Below are 16,017 nucleotides of genomic sequence, written 5' to 3' on the forward strand. Positions count from 1 at the left end.
AATCATCCATTCATAGCTACAACTTTGTTGCTCAAAGTCAGTGCAGTTACATATCATGATGCTGGCACTGCTAAATATCTTGAATCCTTCGTCTTCACAAACAGAGGCTTAGTGGCTTCTCTCGATCTCAGTAGAGTGTTTCTCTGTATTAAAAGGGACAAATATTAAAATGGACAAGCAAGCTAGCTATACAAATGTAGACTGGTATTTTGGACTTATACCTTCGATGCTCATCACTGCTCTTTAGCTCTAGCTCTTATCAAGGTCTCATGTGCTGTCTGTCTGCTCTGTAATCTGTGCTGCCATCCCAAGGTGAAGAAACTATTATTAGCTTCCGGTGCAGTGAATTAACTTCCTGCACAGCCTGGACTGGCCGACAATCGCGGTCCGTTTCCAATCCCTCTTACTACACTATCTATGGTTCGACTGCATAGATAGTAGAGGAGAGGGATTGGAAACGCATACGTAAATGCCCGGCCCATGCGTGTCACGGTTAAATTTCTTCCTTTCCTGCTCTGCGTAGTTAAGGCCCGGTGTCAGAGGAATGAATGACTCCCCGGTCATTCCTGCCTAAGGTGTGGGTGACTCCCCCAGGAGTAAATGACTCCCCTATGCGCATGTTGTTCCCGCCAATGTTGACCTGTTGCCATCAATGTTATAGTAGCAAGAGTACATTCATGCACTCCTCATAGACATAGTAGAGAATGAAGAGCCATGCAGGACTAAGAGCAAGGTTAGTAGGTAGCAATGAAGCAAGTGTTCATCCAGTAGTGACAGCAAGTGACAGCTGGAATGTAGACCTATAAATGTGTGAAGAGCAAAGTTGCAAGGTTAATTGTTCTATCCTGTAGTTGACAGCAAGTGACAGCTAGATCTATAGTATAAAACCAGTGATCGTTCACAGTCATGTGATTTGAAGAAGGCAGCGAGAAATGAAGAATTTACAAGAGATTGAAAACTATTTACGAAAAGGAGAATACCCTCCTACTATTAACAGCAAAACAGAGAAGGCTAACTTTAGAAGAAAATGCAGGCAGAACTTTAAGTTTGAAAATGGTAGCCTCTATTACAAGAAGCACACCAAAGCTGCTGATGCAGCTGACTGGAGGATATGTGTGCGCAGCGATTAGGAGAAATCAAGAATCCTCGAAGATTGCCATGCAGGTATAATAATTATTATGGCTTTGGTAAAATGATAATAGTAGGTAATAGAGCAATATGCTTGTAATCTATATTATACCAATTGATGCATGCATGCAGGAATAGCTGGTGGCCACTTTGGAAGAGATAGAACTATAGACAAGATATGTTCTAGATTCTACTGGAAGTTGATGGTGGAGAATATCCGAGAGTATGTAAAGAACTGCAGCCAGTGCCAGAGAATGAACCCAGCATTTGTAAAGACAAATGCCAAACTCCATCCGATATCTGTACAACCCAAAGTCTGGCATCAGGTATATATATACTATAATGGCATTGCATAATAATTATAATGACAGATTTGTTTTGAGCACAATCATATATTAATTATAATTATGTAATTCACTTTATAGGTTGGCATAGACTTGATAGGACCTTTGCCGATTACATCCAATGGCAGCAAATATGTGGTAACATTGGTCGATTATTTTAGCAAATGGGCTGAAGCAGCCCCACTCCCTGACAACTGCATTTGGAGTGGCAATGTTCCTGTACAACTTGTTTTGTCGGTAAGCTATGCATGTGTGTGAAATTGTAATCACATGCATCTCTACACATAATTATAATAACACGTATTTAATGATTATGGTTATACATGCACGCAGGTTTGGGTTTTGTGAGGTGCTGATATCGGACCAAGGCCGTGAGTTTGTTAATCAGGTCAACACAGAGCTTTTTCGATTCACTGGAACAGAGCACAGGGTCACTTCAGCTTACCACCCACAAACCAACGGGCTAACTGAACGTTTCAATCAAATACTTCAAACAGCACTACTCAAATATGTGAATGACTCACAGACCGACTGGGACTACCACTTGCCCACTATTCTCTTTGCTTATAGGACGAGTAAGCAAAAGGCAACAAAGTATTCACCTTTCGAGTTGATGTTCTGTCGGTGAGTTCTTCATATAATTATTATAATAATTACATGATAATCTGGCATGCATGCATTATTATTATAACATTCCACATGCAGGAAACCTGTACTCCCTATTCAACTGGAGTTAGGCAGCGAGGGTGAACTTGAGCAGAGCTGGGACATTAGTGCCATTATGACCCACGCTCGAGCTGTTACAAAGTTAAAGGATGATATCCACAGCAAAGCCAAGAAGAACATTGACAATGCCCAAGAAAAGGACAAGATGTACTATAATCGGAAGCATGCAGACAAGAGGGTAAGCAGGCTATATATTGTATGAGCGTACCATGGCTATTTTCATTACTCGTTTAATGTCATAGCCATGTCATTTTTCTAATTATATAGGTGTTTAAGACTGGGAGTTTGGTCTGGCTGAGGAATTCAGCCAGGGAATGTAAGAAGGGAGACAAGCTGAAGCCTCGGTGGTTAGGCCCATACACGGTGGTGGAGTGCTTGGACAAGGGAGTCTTTAAGATTGCCAACCCTAAGACTGGAAAGACCCTAAAAAAGGCTGTTAACCAACAGCGGTTAAAGCATTACCATGGCTCAGACTCCGAAAAACCTCTCTTGGATCAACATAGTTCTCTCTCGGGTCCTTCCGAATTATCAGACAACCATCACGATGAATCTCTCGATCAGTTTAACCCTTCTTTGACGAGTACTCCTGTGAAAGACCCAAGCAAGGTATAATGCATGTGTCTCTAGATTTTGAAGCTAATTATATCTACATTACATTTCTCTTTACGATATTAATTTAATGTTTCTTTATAATTATGCACTCCATTTTTAGAAGCTGTGGGAAAAAAATTGTGATTTTCCCTCTTCTCACAAGCCAGACGCCCCCTCCTCTCACAAGCCAGACGCTCCCTCCTCTCACAAGCCAGCCGCTTCCTCCTCTCACAAGCCAGACGCCCCCTCCTCTCACAAGCCAGACGCTCCCTCCTCTCACAAGCCAGCCGCTCCCTCCTCTCACAAGCCAGACGTCCCTTCCTCTCACAAGCCAGATGCTCACTCCTCTCGCAAGCGAGACGCCCCCTTCTCTCACGTTAAGGCTGCATCCTCTATGGAGCCACCTTTGAAGAAGCAAAGGACTACTCAGTCTGTAACAAGAAAGGTATATAGTTATATACTTGTTAACAGGAGCTATCATTAATTATTATTAATATGTGCACACTATACCATTCATTATAATTATTGTGTGCACATTCGACAAAATTCAAGCTACTGGGTGAAGGATTTGGACCTGAGAACGGGAGACAAGGATGTAGTTCTTGCTGAGAGCGGGATGCTTTCTGACCGTCATATGTATGCCGCTCATAAACTAATGAGAATGCAATTTCCAAACATTGAAGGCTGCTTCTCTACTCTTCTGGTTCAGAAGATGTCCTTTCCTGCAGTCACTAGTAGTGAAGCCACAGGTATAATTTCTACTTAAATTAATAGTAGTATTATTTATAGTATTGGTATATACATAATTATACCTCATCCTCATCCTTGGCCGTATAATTATATATAATTATATCCTATACAGCCGTGCAGATATTCTTTGTAACAGAGAGGCATCACTGGATTGCGACAGCACTCATCAAGGGGGAACTTTTCCTCTTTGATAGCTGCTTCCAATATGGGAAAGACCTGGAGCCGAGTGCTGAGCTGCAAATCGCACAGATGTACAAGCCTTTAATAGCGCACAATGGGCTGTTACTGTCAGTGGCCTCCATTCAACAGCAGAGCAGTGGCAGTAACAACTGTGGTTTGTTTGCAATTGCCGCTGCATACCACGCATTGCAAGGAGGCAATCTGGATACCATCACCCTAAATGAAGACAAAATGAGGCCACATCTTGTGCGTTGCTTTGAAAATGAGAAACTCAGAAGATTTCCAAAGTCAAAAGATGTTAGTAGCCGAAAGAGACCAGAAAGATTTTCCAGCATAGTAATTACGATATACTGCCCTTGTCTCCGCCCTGACTGTTATGATGAAATGGTCCAGTGCGATACGTGTAATGTGTGGTATCATTATAAATGTGTTTGTATTAAAGTATCTCCACTTGGAGATTGGTTTTGTCCTACTTGTAGATCTAGATAGAATTTTTATAGCATTTCGTTACCTTCCACTAGCTGTTTTTGTTTATACACTGTTAATTTGCACTGTTGTTTTGTTTGTTTTTCATGCACTGTAGATCTATTTAATTTGATGGATGTTGTTGTATTATAAGTTTTTTGATAGCATAGCTAGACTGAACCAGTTTACAGTAAGGAACAGCTGTAATTATAATCAATACATTATACATTTAAACTAGATCTATATAACATTTGTAGGTCTCTCACAGATAGCATGCATGCAGTCCTGATAACAGTCTTGAGCTTGATTGTATAGTCACACTGTGACAGGTTTTGAGGATGTACTTAGTATAGCCCCTAAAGTCTCTTTAGCTCTATGGATCAGTGTTCGTATATAAATTTCGGGGGAGTCATTTTTTCCAGGGGGGAGTCATTCGTGACTAGGAGTCAGTGACCGGGGGAGTCATTTATTCCTAGGCGTGGGTGACCGGGGGTCACTGGTGACTAGGTAGGAGCATAGATGTAGGAGAGAGGGATTGGAAACGGAAGTGGGCCTCGGAAAACATCCGCGCCTCGCTTTCTTGTCTTCTTTTCTTGCCTCAAATGAGGAAAACTCATTGCATAAGCGTTGAAAGAATAGGGAAAGAGACACAATCAACAGTGCATTGGTACATGGTAATAGTAAGGAGAATGTGCAGAGCTAGTGGTATTGGATACTTGTTTCACAGTAGATATAAAATCATCAGAGGATGCTTAGTTCCCTGAAATTGTGAATGTATTTGTGACTGTCAGAGGCTTCTCTTTTGCTGCCAACTTAATTAAATGAAAAAAAAAACCATCAAGAAGTCCACTAGTTTGAGGCAATAACCATGATCATTCATACGACAAGATACATAATACACCATGTAACTTTCTTAATAATTGTTTTCACTTTTGATGAATCAATTGTACGAAGTTTCTATATATACTAGGCTGGTGAGCGTACATTTTAATTTCCAATTCATTAAGTATAATTACATACACTTGGAGACAGCAAAACACTCCACAGCACTGCCAGTTGCTTTCTAAGTGTAAAACGAGTGGGATCAAACCGAACAACATTAACAAAAACTTACACGATAAAAATGATTATTACAGCTATAATTATGATTAGTTTAGCACTCTAATCAGACAGTCTTAGATGGAGAGAAGCTGGTGAGGTATACAAGGGTGTATATATAGCCGGAACAGCCGATAACATTTACGAGGGCGGTGACGTGTAGGGTGTAGAGAGGAGGGGTATTCTTCTGTCTTCTTTTCTTCAGCGTACTCAGTAAGTTTTGGCTTGCGAGGTATTGCTATATAAAATATAGATGAAACAGCATTTGTAGTAGTTAAATATCTCGGGCCTACAGGCCCTTCACCACAATCTAACTACCGGGCCAATAACAATTATGAGGTAAAAATAGGTGACTACACATTCATGCACACAAAAGCTATACATCCACCTGATCCAAAACTAATGCTCTTGGGGTGATCACCAATCATAAGGGAATGTATGCCTAAAATTTAAATTTCTGTAACGCTTAGCGTATTCCCAAAAAAGGGATCTTTAGTGGTGCTCTTTAATTCAACTTTTTTCTAGCACTAAATTCTACCAGCTGATGTATGACTAATTTTCTTTGGCTTGGGGTGATACCACATGATTTACCAACAAGCATATTGAAGTATACGACCTAAACATTAATCATTTCAGAGAAAAAGGGATAAATGTGTACAATACAAGATTAAACTTACCTAAATTCAATGAAGAAGATAGTTGCAACGGTAAATAGAGCTTGAATAATGGTTATTCACTATCTATATAAAGCACAGTTGCACTGGATACTGGAAAACTTGACAGAATACTAGTGACAACTCATAAAATCCTAGATTTGCAATAATCTCAGTTACCCGCGAAGTTCCTGGGGAATAGATTAGCCCTCATTAAGCGAGGCGCGGATGTTTATCGAGGTCATATGTGAAGTACATTGAAATCTACTTTCGTTTCCAATCCCTCTCTCCTACATCTATGGTAGGAGTGACCGGGAGTCATTATTTAGGGGAGTCATTCATTCCTATGACACCGGCCTTGGCTCCTGAGGTCTTGAAGTCTTGAGTGGCCATTGGGTTTTATATTAAATTTTGAAATACAATGGTATTAACCTGTAAACAAGCGATATACCAAGTTTGGAGTTGGTATGGGGTGGGGAACTGATTTTGCATCAGCTAATGTACAGGTAAGTCAAAACCACAAGATTTTGGTGGTTTCACAAAAGCTTCTGCTACTAAGCAAGGCTCTGTGTTGAACTTGTGATATAGATATTGTTATGAAGAGGATGCAATAAGAATAAAGAATATAAAATTATATAGTTATATAGTACCTTCAAGGAATAAAATGTTACACTAAGCTAAAGTTTGTACAAAAATTGAGCTGAAACCGCATATCCAAATGGACAACAGGAAGTACTTCCGGTCTGAGAAATAAATTTCTGCCTTGGCCATTCAACTGTAACTTTTTGGCTTTGTGTCCAACCTCCTCTGCTCCAGACCTCTTTCTCTCTTCCCCCTCCCCCTTCTGAGAGAAAGAGGTCTGGCCCAGACTACACCCCCCTTTGGAGCTCACTTCCTCATCACTTTGCATAAGCAGCTCTAAAAGATTAATTATCTAAGTGTATCTGGTGTCTCCTCAAGAGCACAGTTTGCTATAATACTACAAACTATTAATATATTTACTGACATTTTGAGTGCACACACCCCTTTTTGCTCATTACACGCCCCTTTTTAGCAACTCGCCTCGTCCAACAGAAGTGCTGGGCGTTGTCTATCCCGTTTATCTATGATCGCACATGTACGTACAGTAGACTTTCGCTATTCCGGCTCTCTGAAGTACGGCCACCTCGATATATCGGCCATTTGGCTTGGCACGGAATGCTAGCTATAATGTTTACTGCACAAAACTCACCCTGAAGTACGGCCACTCGCTATTCTGTTTACCGGCCAGAGAACAGAATGGAACCCGCAAAAGTAGTCATTAAATTCGAGGTAAGGTCGTTTTTAAGCTGCAGCCACCTCGCTATTCCGGGTTCCAAAGCCTAAGGGTGACCGAGAGTCTACTGTACAATCGATCTTTCTTCTTGCTGAAACAGATGCCCAAGGGAAGGTTGAATATTGTCCATTCTCACTTCCAACAGTATTGAGGGGTCGGCAACGGGTGTTTTTAGTGTACGAGATTTCGAAATCTATAGATTTCGAAATGATTTCGTGATTCCAGCTGGATTTCCTGATTTCCAAGTGATTTCATGGTTTGGTCTAAGATTTCATGATTTCAATAGATTTCTTTTGTTCTCTGCAATGATTTCTGGATTTCATAGAGATTTCGGTAGATTTCTGGTTTCAGTCACATAGATTTTTGATTTCAGTTAGATTTCAGTTAGATTTCAATACACAACATTAAATTTTGTATACATGGACTACTGATAATTAATATAATTATAGCTAGATCTTCTTACTACAAATGTTACAAATAAAATCTATATCATCATCAGGTATCTTTTGTAAGCATTGCCGATGGAACCAGTCATCACATTGGCTGCAATGTACCATTAGTTGGCCATGATCTGGCATGTGACAGTAACAGTACACTGATAAAGTCTCTGTTCTACACACTCGGCTAACATGCCTCCTCTTCTTCTTCACAGGGAACAGTGTTATCGTGCCTTTTTCTAGGCACTGACAAACGTGTGTTCTTAGCTCATCTTGGTGAAACACAACAGTAGTTGGGTCATCCTTAAGAATCAAGCAGGTGGCCACTGCCATTGCGTACAGAACACAATCCGCGATTCCTGTTTGACTTTTAATGTTGATGTATCACTTGTTCTCTTTGATGCTTTATTTTTATGTTCACTGTGACCTCTCTTTCCAAGTGATTGTTTCTTAGCACATAGCTCACTAACAAACTGCTGTATTCTAATCCTGTGCCCAGGTGGAAACTTCTTGCTTTTCGAAGTTAAAAGGTCAGAGTGTTCATCAGAGATAAATTGTTCTATTTGTTCAATCGAATTTCCCGGCTCATCACTTACATCAATTTTCAAAATGACTTGCATTGTATCAAATCCTGCGGTTGTAAAGCACTTTACACTTTACTATGTACGGGGGAAGAGCATCCTTCATTAATTGCTGTGCCTCCTTTTCAGCTTCAGAAAATGAAGATTCCTACAAGTAGCAAAAATGTGTATGCTTGACAAAGCCAGGAATCTAGCTAGTTTAGGCTAGCTATACCTGCAATAATCCTTCAGATTGAGCTTCAGACATCTTCAGTGGAAGCAGCTTGAGATCTGTGAGTATTCAACATTTTTATGGCATCGAGGGCTACCAAAGCCTCGACCAGCTCACCTTGAAGGACTTCAGGGTGAGTTTCAGTAGCTTTTTGGAGCTAGAAGTACACGTGACAATTCGGATCTAATCAAGGCCTCTTGAGAGGCTATTCAATAAAAGGGTGTGGTCACAATCATACCCACGCCCCTTACCCTTAAACGAGCATGTTGGCTTTAATTACCGGATTAGCCACTTCCGGACCCCGGAGCGAGTTTTGAGTATAAAAAGAGCTGCCGTGGGCGCGACCTTTGACCCCAAAATGTTCATTCAAGCCTTAGTAACGAGCTCTTTTTTTCTCTTGCGCAAAAGCGCTCAGAACCCATTCACTACACACTGTGAACACTCAAAAATATACTCAAAGGGAAGGGAAATACATTCTTGGTAGTTTTTCTTTTTTACCAGAAGCAGAAACAAAAAAACAAAAAAATAAAATTATTATCATAATGGCTGACAAATATTTTATGTAGATACACCAGGTCAGCTTACAGTGAGCATACTCCAGGGAACATTGTGGAAGAGTTAGGAAGCTTGCTTTCTTGCATAATAGACGGTATTGAAACTGTGCCATTGTGGAAATTCACTGAAAGTTCGATTCTGAAAAAGAATTTATATGAATATCAGTATATATCAAACAAATTCTTTACTACCATTTTAAAATAGGGCAAGTGGAGTGCATGCCACCAGACAGTGAGGCTCTCCTCCCCCCAGCAAAGAGCTAGGGATATAATAGGATAATTGCTAGATACGCTGAGAAGTAATACTTACATTTTCTACATAGGTTGATGATGTACCCAGGGAGACTGTCAACAAGCAAAGGCAGTCGCAGTCCTTCAAAGCGTCCTTCAACGCGACCTGAGAAAAAAATGAATGTTACTGAAAGGGTGATGATGCCTCAGTGTAGGCAATGAAGCTACATGCAGTACCATTATTAATGAATACACTGTACATATAATTTACAACATTTTAGACGGATTCATCGGCCCTGGTGGATAATGCTTAATTCTTTTTATTTTACTTTATTCTCTCGTTATTCCCCTATTTTGCTACACACAAGTTGTACTAGCTTTCAAAGTAAGCAAACATAACCGTAAGCATTATTTTGCAAACCCAACTAATTGCAATTCAAGAAATAATTATGATTAACAGCCTACAATAATTATACAGAAACTCTTCGAGCTTCATTTATCATCGAGCAGCTGTAACAGTCGATCTACACACCATACACAGACACACTACCGTATACCTTGCGCATGCCCAACTGAGGCATAATGACTATATATAAACGAACAAACTGCAAATAGATATTATACAAAGCTCAGTTCCCTACAGACTTTCAACTCTCCTCTTCGTTACTTTATCCATGAAAAATGAACAACAAAATTAATGTTAAAAAGCGAAAAAGCGTTCGCAGGTTGATGAAGTCACATTACTTTATACTAGACTACTACTTTTACTATAGACCTAGGACTACTTACTTGAGTTATTTATGTCCAGCATCAGTTTGTCAGATCCTTATGTTGGGCCAATGCATCTCTGGCAGCAAGATAACGCTTAGCACTGTCAATTATACCTACAAAGACTTGCTTGGTATCTTCAGTCTCGAACTTTAGCTCCTGTGGAACCCCCAGTTGGCTTCTTTGAGGTTGAGAACAGACTTCTTGAAATAAACTTTTGACAGCCATTTTTTGTTTTTAGTTTGTGTCTACTATCTCGTGAGAGAGCGGAAGAAGGCGTATCAAAAGAAGAATGTAAAAATGTAAAGAATGTGCATTATAACTGTCAAGGGCGTCTTTTTCAAGACTCAAGAATATTCATTGTTGCCATTTTGTCATTTTTTGGTTGCTTCCGGTCGGAGCTGCCCACGGCACGCCCTTTTATAGTCAGCATGCTCGTTTAAAAAGGCGTGGTTTATAGCCTCGCTCAAGATTTCATTCGAGATTTCATAGAAGATTTTAGCCTCGATCCCAGGCCGAGTTTTCGCTTTTATAACGCCTAACCGTTATAAAAGCGAAAACTCGGCCTGGGATCGAGGCTAAGAAGATTTCAGATTTCTATGCTTGATTTCTATTGATTTCAAGTTGGGCTGTACGAGATTTCCCTCGTTGCCGGCCCCTCGAACAGTATAGCCGCAATGAACTTCCTTTCCAATGTAAACTTCTTCTGCAATCGATGGTTACTAGAATCGCTCACATAGATAGGCCACACCAATTATGTTTCACGGACTTTTAATCTCCAAAAACAGACCAGGGTGGCAGGCAAAAAAAAGAAAAAAATTTGTCATTATAAAACCACAAACAGAGTCACAACACACCACAAAAAGTCAAATGAGGTTTAAGCTTGGTTAAACATAGTTAATATTGGTGAGCTCACATGCAACAAAGCCATTAGCGTGGGAGTACGAGAAAGGGGATGTGGCGACGTACACAGCGCAGTCAGTCGGCCACGTGCATGCAATTGCAAGAAGAACTACTCTATTTCTCTCTTCTCGGTCGTATATACCCCTGCGTCTCTCGGGCCATGGCCACGGGATCGTCTGAAACTCCCCCTGGATTCTCACAAGAGCAGCTGGAGTGGCTGGAAACACAGTTGCCTGCATACCAGGCGGCCATCCAGCTACTGCGACCACCAGAGTCGGTGACTACTCCACAGCCCCAACAGGGTCGGGGACTACCCCACTACTCCCAGGGACTATCCCACCACCCCCAGGGACTATCCCACCACCAACATCAGGCGATGCGGGTAAGCACCTAGATTGGTAGCTTGGATATCACAGTGGCATCGGTGATTCTTTGAACCGCCTCGCCTGATTAAGACTTGCTATCCATTCCGATGGCTCCACACGCACTGCTGTCCATTCCGATAGCTGCACACTGCCGGGTATAGCTTGAATTAGGGTTGGCACTGGCTATCCATTCACACTGCCAAGGGTATGCATTGGCACCGGCTATCCATTCACACTGCCAAGGGTATGCATTGGCACCGGCTATCCATTCCGATAGCTTCACACTGCCAGATATAACTGGCTGTCCACGCCGATAGCTGCACACTACTGGGGGCATTGGTACCGGCTATCCATTCCGATAGCTTCACACTGCCAGATATACATGTAACTGAAATAAATTAATTAAGGGCATGGGCACCGGCTATCCATTCCGATAGCTTCACATTGCCAGATATACAGTCATGTAACTGAAATAAATTAATTAAGGGCATGGGCACCGGCTATCCATTCCGATAGCTTCACGCCAGGCGCCAGTAGCTATCCACTCCGATAGCTCCATATAGGGCACGGTATGGGCCATCACTCCATTGGCTATCCATTCTGGCTATCCATTCTGATAGTTTGCTGCCAACACATACAGGCATTCACCTATATCCTTCCCAGGCGAGAGCCGACGCCTCCCCTTGATGCCCTCCTCAGCCAGCCAAGGGCTCGACCTACTGGCACTGGCAGCAACCCAGACAGCCCCACCTACCCATCCCCACACTAACACCGCCCATACCAGCACCGGATAATCCGGCCGCACTTCTACCGTCAAAGACAGTTAAGAAGATTCTAAACCTGGAGTACGTTGATATGTCCGAGATCACCAGGGACAGTCCGCTCGACTCGGCATCGGGTAGACCCCAACCAGCCCACCCACCTGTTCAGGACATATCCCAGTGGGCAGAGCGGTATGCACTCATGGCAGGGATCCTCACCTCTCGCTTCCCTGAGAAGGCCCCTGCATTGTTCACTTACCTAGGGACTATCATCCGGGCAGAAAGAAACTGGAGCCTACGATAGACAATATCGTCGGAAAGCCCTAGCCAGACGGGATCTGAACTGGTCGACAATAGACAGCACACTCTTCAACGAGGCCTTCACAGGCCGGGCCAAGACACTCCCGAGGTGCGAGCTATGTCTTAACACAGACCACACGACGTCCAACTGCCCGTACAACCCCACGAGCAGTTGGCCCAACCCCCAGGCCTGGCCTACTCAGACAGGGGCTTCACAGCAGGCACGTCCCAGCTACCCCTACCCTAGAAGGGACCAGAGAGGGGACGTGTGTATAAATTACAACCGTGGCTACTGCTTCGGCAAGAAAGCCCAACGTTGCCTCAGAGCCCACACCTGCCAAGGATGCTGAGGGTCCCATCCGATCACCTCTTGTCCTCAAAACACCAGTAGACCCCGTTCCCCCCGGCCATCCTTCCCCCCACCACAGCCTTCATATGGTCAGGGCCGCCACTGGCATCAATGACATTTCAATCGTAGGGAAACGGACCCTTTAAGTAGTTCATTAGGTTGAACCACTCTATAGCTATTCATTTATTGTGTTGTTGGTGTTGTTTGTAGTAGTTCACCACGTCATTACGTTGAACCACTATTCATTTATTGTGTTGTTAGTGTTGTTTGTGTTGGTACTGCTCTCAACGTATAGCAGCTAAAAGTATTATATTCAAGGTATGCATGCATAGGTAGAATAATTCATAAGATAGCTAGAGTTGGGTATGCATACACACGTAGGATATTAGAAACTCCACCCACAAGGTGTGATACGTGGTCTCTAACTGAGCCATTCTAAAAAATGTAACTCCACACTCTCCCACACAGACATTCTGTGGGACAACCTGTACCCTTATACCGCCGACCTTCTGGCACTGGACGCATGCCGCCCTCTTCGGGCCCACCCCTGCCCCAAGCTCACTCCATGTCGAATACCATTGGTAGTTCCAGCCTGGAAGCATGCCCTCCAGACACACCCAGATAAGGCGTTCGCCAACTATATTATCAATGGGTTAACAGACGGATTCCGAATCGGGTTCCAGTATGGGGCACCTCTCATCTCAACAACTAGGAATATGCCATCCGCGACCGCACACCCTGAAGTGGTTACGGCATACCTACAGAAAGAGCAGTCCCTTGGCAGGCTACTCGGCCCATTTCCTCCGAGCCATCTGTTGCCCCCAACCCAACTCAATCGCTTTGGGGTGATCCCAAAGGGCCATAACACCGGCAAGTGGCGCCTAATCACCGACCTATCCCACCCTCCCACGGGTAGCGTCAACGGTGGAATTGAGCCTGAGCTATGCTCCCTATCCTATACCACGGTGGACGATATAGCCAACAGAATACTCCATATCGGAAAAGGAGCACTTCTAGCTAAAGTGGACATCGAAGCCGCATATAGGTTAATACCAGTCCACCCAGACGACCGCCCGCTTCAAGCCGTACAGTGGAACGGCTCAATGTTTATTGACCCAATGCTCCCTTTTAGGCTCCGTTCGGCACCTAAGATCTTCAATGCAGTTGCGGACGCCCTGAACTGGCACCTCACACAAACAGGCGTCCCAGAAGTATACCATTATCTGGATGACTTTATCGTCATTGGCCAGCCAAATTCCTCACAGTGTCACCAATACCTGGAGATCCTGGAGAGGGAGTGCCGCTCCCTGGGGGTCCCATTGGCAGCCCACAAGCGAGAGGGCCCCTCATCAACATTAACGTTTCTAGGAATAGAAATTGACACAGTGGTCGGGCAGCTATGCCTACCTTCCGATAAATTGAAACGCCTGGTCACCACAATTACTCAATGGGGAACCCGAAGGACCTGCTCAAAACAGGAACTCCAATCCCTAATTGCCCTCCTGAACCATGCATGCAAAGTGATCCGCCCAGGGCGTACATTCTTACGCCGAATGATTGATCTGGTGACCACGGTGAGAAGCTCGGCACCAAAATCGGCCACCATTCGTCTGAACAATGAGTTCAGGGCCGACTTGGCCTGGTGGGCAGAATTCCTATCACAATGGAACGGCTCATCCTTCTTCCCACCCCCCCTGCATATCCCCCGACTAGCACTCACATCAGATGCCTCAGGTTCTTGGGGTTGCGGGGCTTGGCATGGTACAGCATGGTTCCAGATACGGTGGAACGAGAGAGCACAGCCTCTCACGATTGCCGAGAAAGAACTTATCCCTATTATTGTGGCCTGTGCAACATGGGGACAATCATGGCAAGGAAAACACATAACCTGCTACTGCGATAACCAGGTGGTAGTCGCCTGCCTTCGGTCTAGAACCAGCAGACACATGGGCATGATGCACCTGATACGATGTCTAGCATTTGTAGAGGCACGCTTAAAATTCACATTGGCCTCGACGTACGTTACCACCAAGGCTAACTTTCTGGCTGATGATCTTTCGCGTAACCAATTGCCTTCTTTCCACCTAAAGCCCCCGCTCATGGACAGACAACCATCACAGACGCCTCTGGCCCTAATGCACCTGTTGCTGAACGAGAAGGCCGACTGGACGTCTTCCCAATGGCGACCTCAGTTCAGCGCTATTTTCAAGCAGGATTAGCACCGGCAACTCAAAAAACTTATACCACAGCAATGAACCGTTTTAATAAATTTTGTGTTAAATGTATGATCACTGACCCTTTCCCTGTGTCGGAATTATTATTATGCTCGTTTGCTTCCTACCTCGCTGATGAGGGTCTGGCGCCCCAGACTGTCAAAACATACCTTGCATCTGTTAGGAACACCCAACTGTCTCTTGGTCTACCAGATCCTCGTGAAGGATCGTCATTACCTATCCTCAAGTGGGCCCAGGCAGGGATCAGCCGGCTCAGGTTGTTAAAAGGCACTAAATCTCGAGTCCGATTGCCCATTACAATCCACATTTTGAGGGCTGTACAGGCACATTTGCACACGGCCTCATTCCCAGATAGAGAGGTTTTTTGGGCGATCGCTGCTACAGCCTTCTTCGGGTTCTTTCGTCTTGGGGAGTTGATCCAACCCAGGAACACTCACTGGGACCCAAACCTCCACCTATCTTGGGGAGACTTCGCCGTCGACAATCACGACAAACCCCAGATGGTACAAATCCACTTGCGTCAATCAAAATGTGACCAGTTTGGCCGCGGAGCCGATGTCATTGTGGGTCGAACTGATGACAAAATATGCCCTGTTGACGCGATACTGGCGTACCTCAAACATCGCAACAATCACCCCGGCCCGTTCTTTGTCCTCCGTGACGCGACTTCAGCCTCGAAGGAATGGTTCATCCAGCGTTTACGGGAGAGTTTGGAGGCAATAGGTCTCCCTCAATCCTCCTATGCTGGCCACAGCTTCCGAATTGGTGCTGCCACAACAGCCGCTCTTGCAGGGTTGGAGGACTCCATCATCCAGAAGATGGGTCGGTGGAACAGCTCAGCGTATTTGACATATATTCGCACCCCGAAGGACCAGCTCGCTTCGGTAGCGAAGGCACTAACTAAACCACAAAGGACTGGTTGAACTCAATTTTGGTTATTATTGTGATCTACGATCTATTGTTCTGGACCTGTCATAGTGTCATAATTATCTTCCTACCTCTATACTCCTTTGGGGGTCCCAACTAAATATAATTACCCTAACCCTATACTGTTACAATTATTAACCTAACTA

At 43.9% G+C, this 16,017-nt stretch overlaps 3 protein-coding genes across 3 annotated transcripts in view; 2 read left to right on the forward strand and 1 right to left on the reverse strand.

Moving 5' to 3' along the window:
• Nucleotides 1-16,017, reverse strand: part of LOC135347803 (uncharacterized) — a gene marked incomplete in the record, with an annotated part of 825,189 nt that overhangs the window by 49,550 nt on the left and 759,622 nt on the right.
• The window catches only part of LOC135347834 (uncharacterized), a 160,759-nt gene that overhangs the window by 16,813 nt on the left and 127,929 nt on the right, over nt 1-16,017 (forward strand). The gene's annotated exons all lie outside the window — the stretch shown is intronic.
• LOC135348148 (uncharacterized) lies at nt 14,995-15,867 on the forward strand. The gene has a single exon (XM_064546326.1). It carries the CDS (start codon nt 14,995-14,997, stop codon nt 15,865-15,867), a length of 873 nt encoding a protein of 290 aa, XP_064402396.1.

Source organism: Halichondria panicea, chromosome 14, assembly GCF_963675165.1.
Source record: "Halichondria panicea chromosome 14, odHalPani1.1, whole genome shotgun sequence".
Taxonomy (NCBI): Eukaryota; Metazoa; Porifera; class Demospongiae; order Suberitida; family Halichondriidae; genus Halichondria; species Halichondria panicea.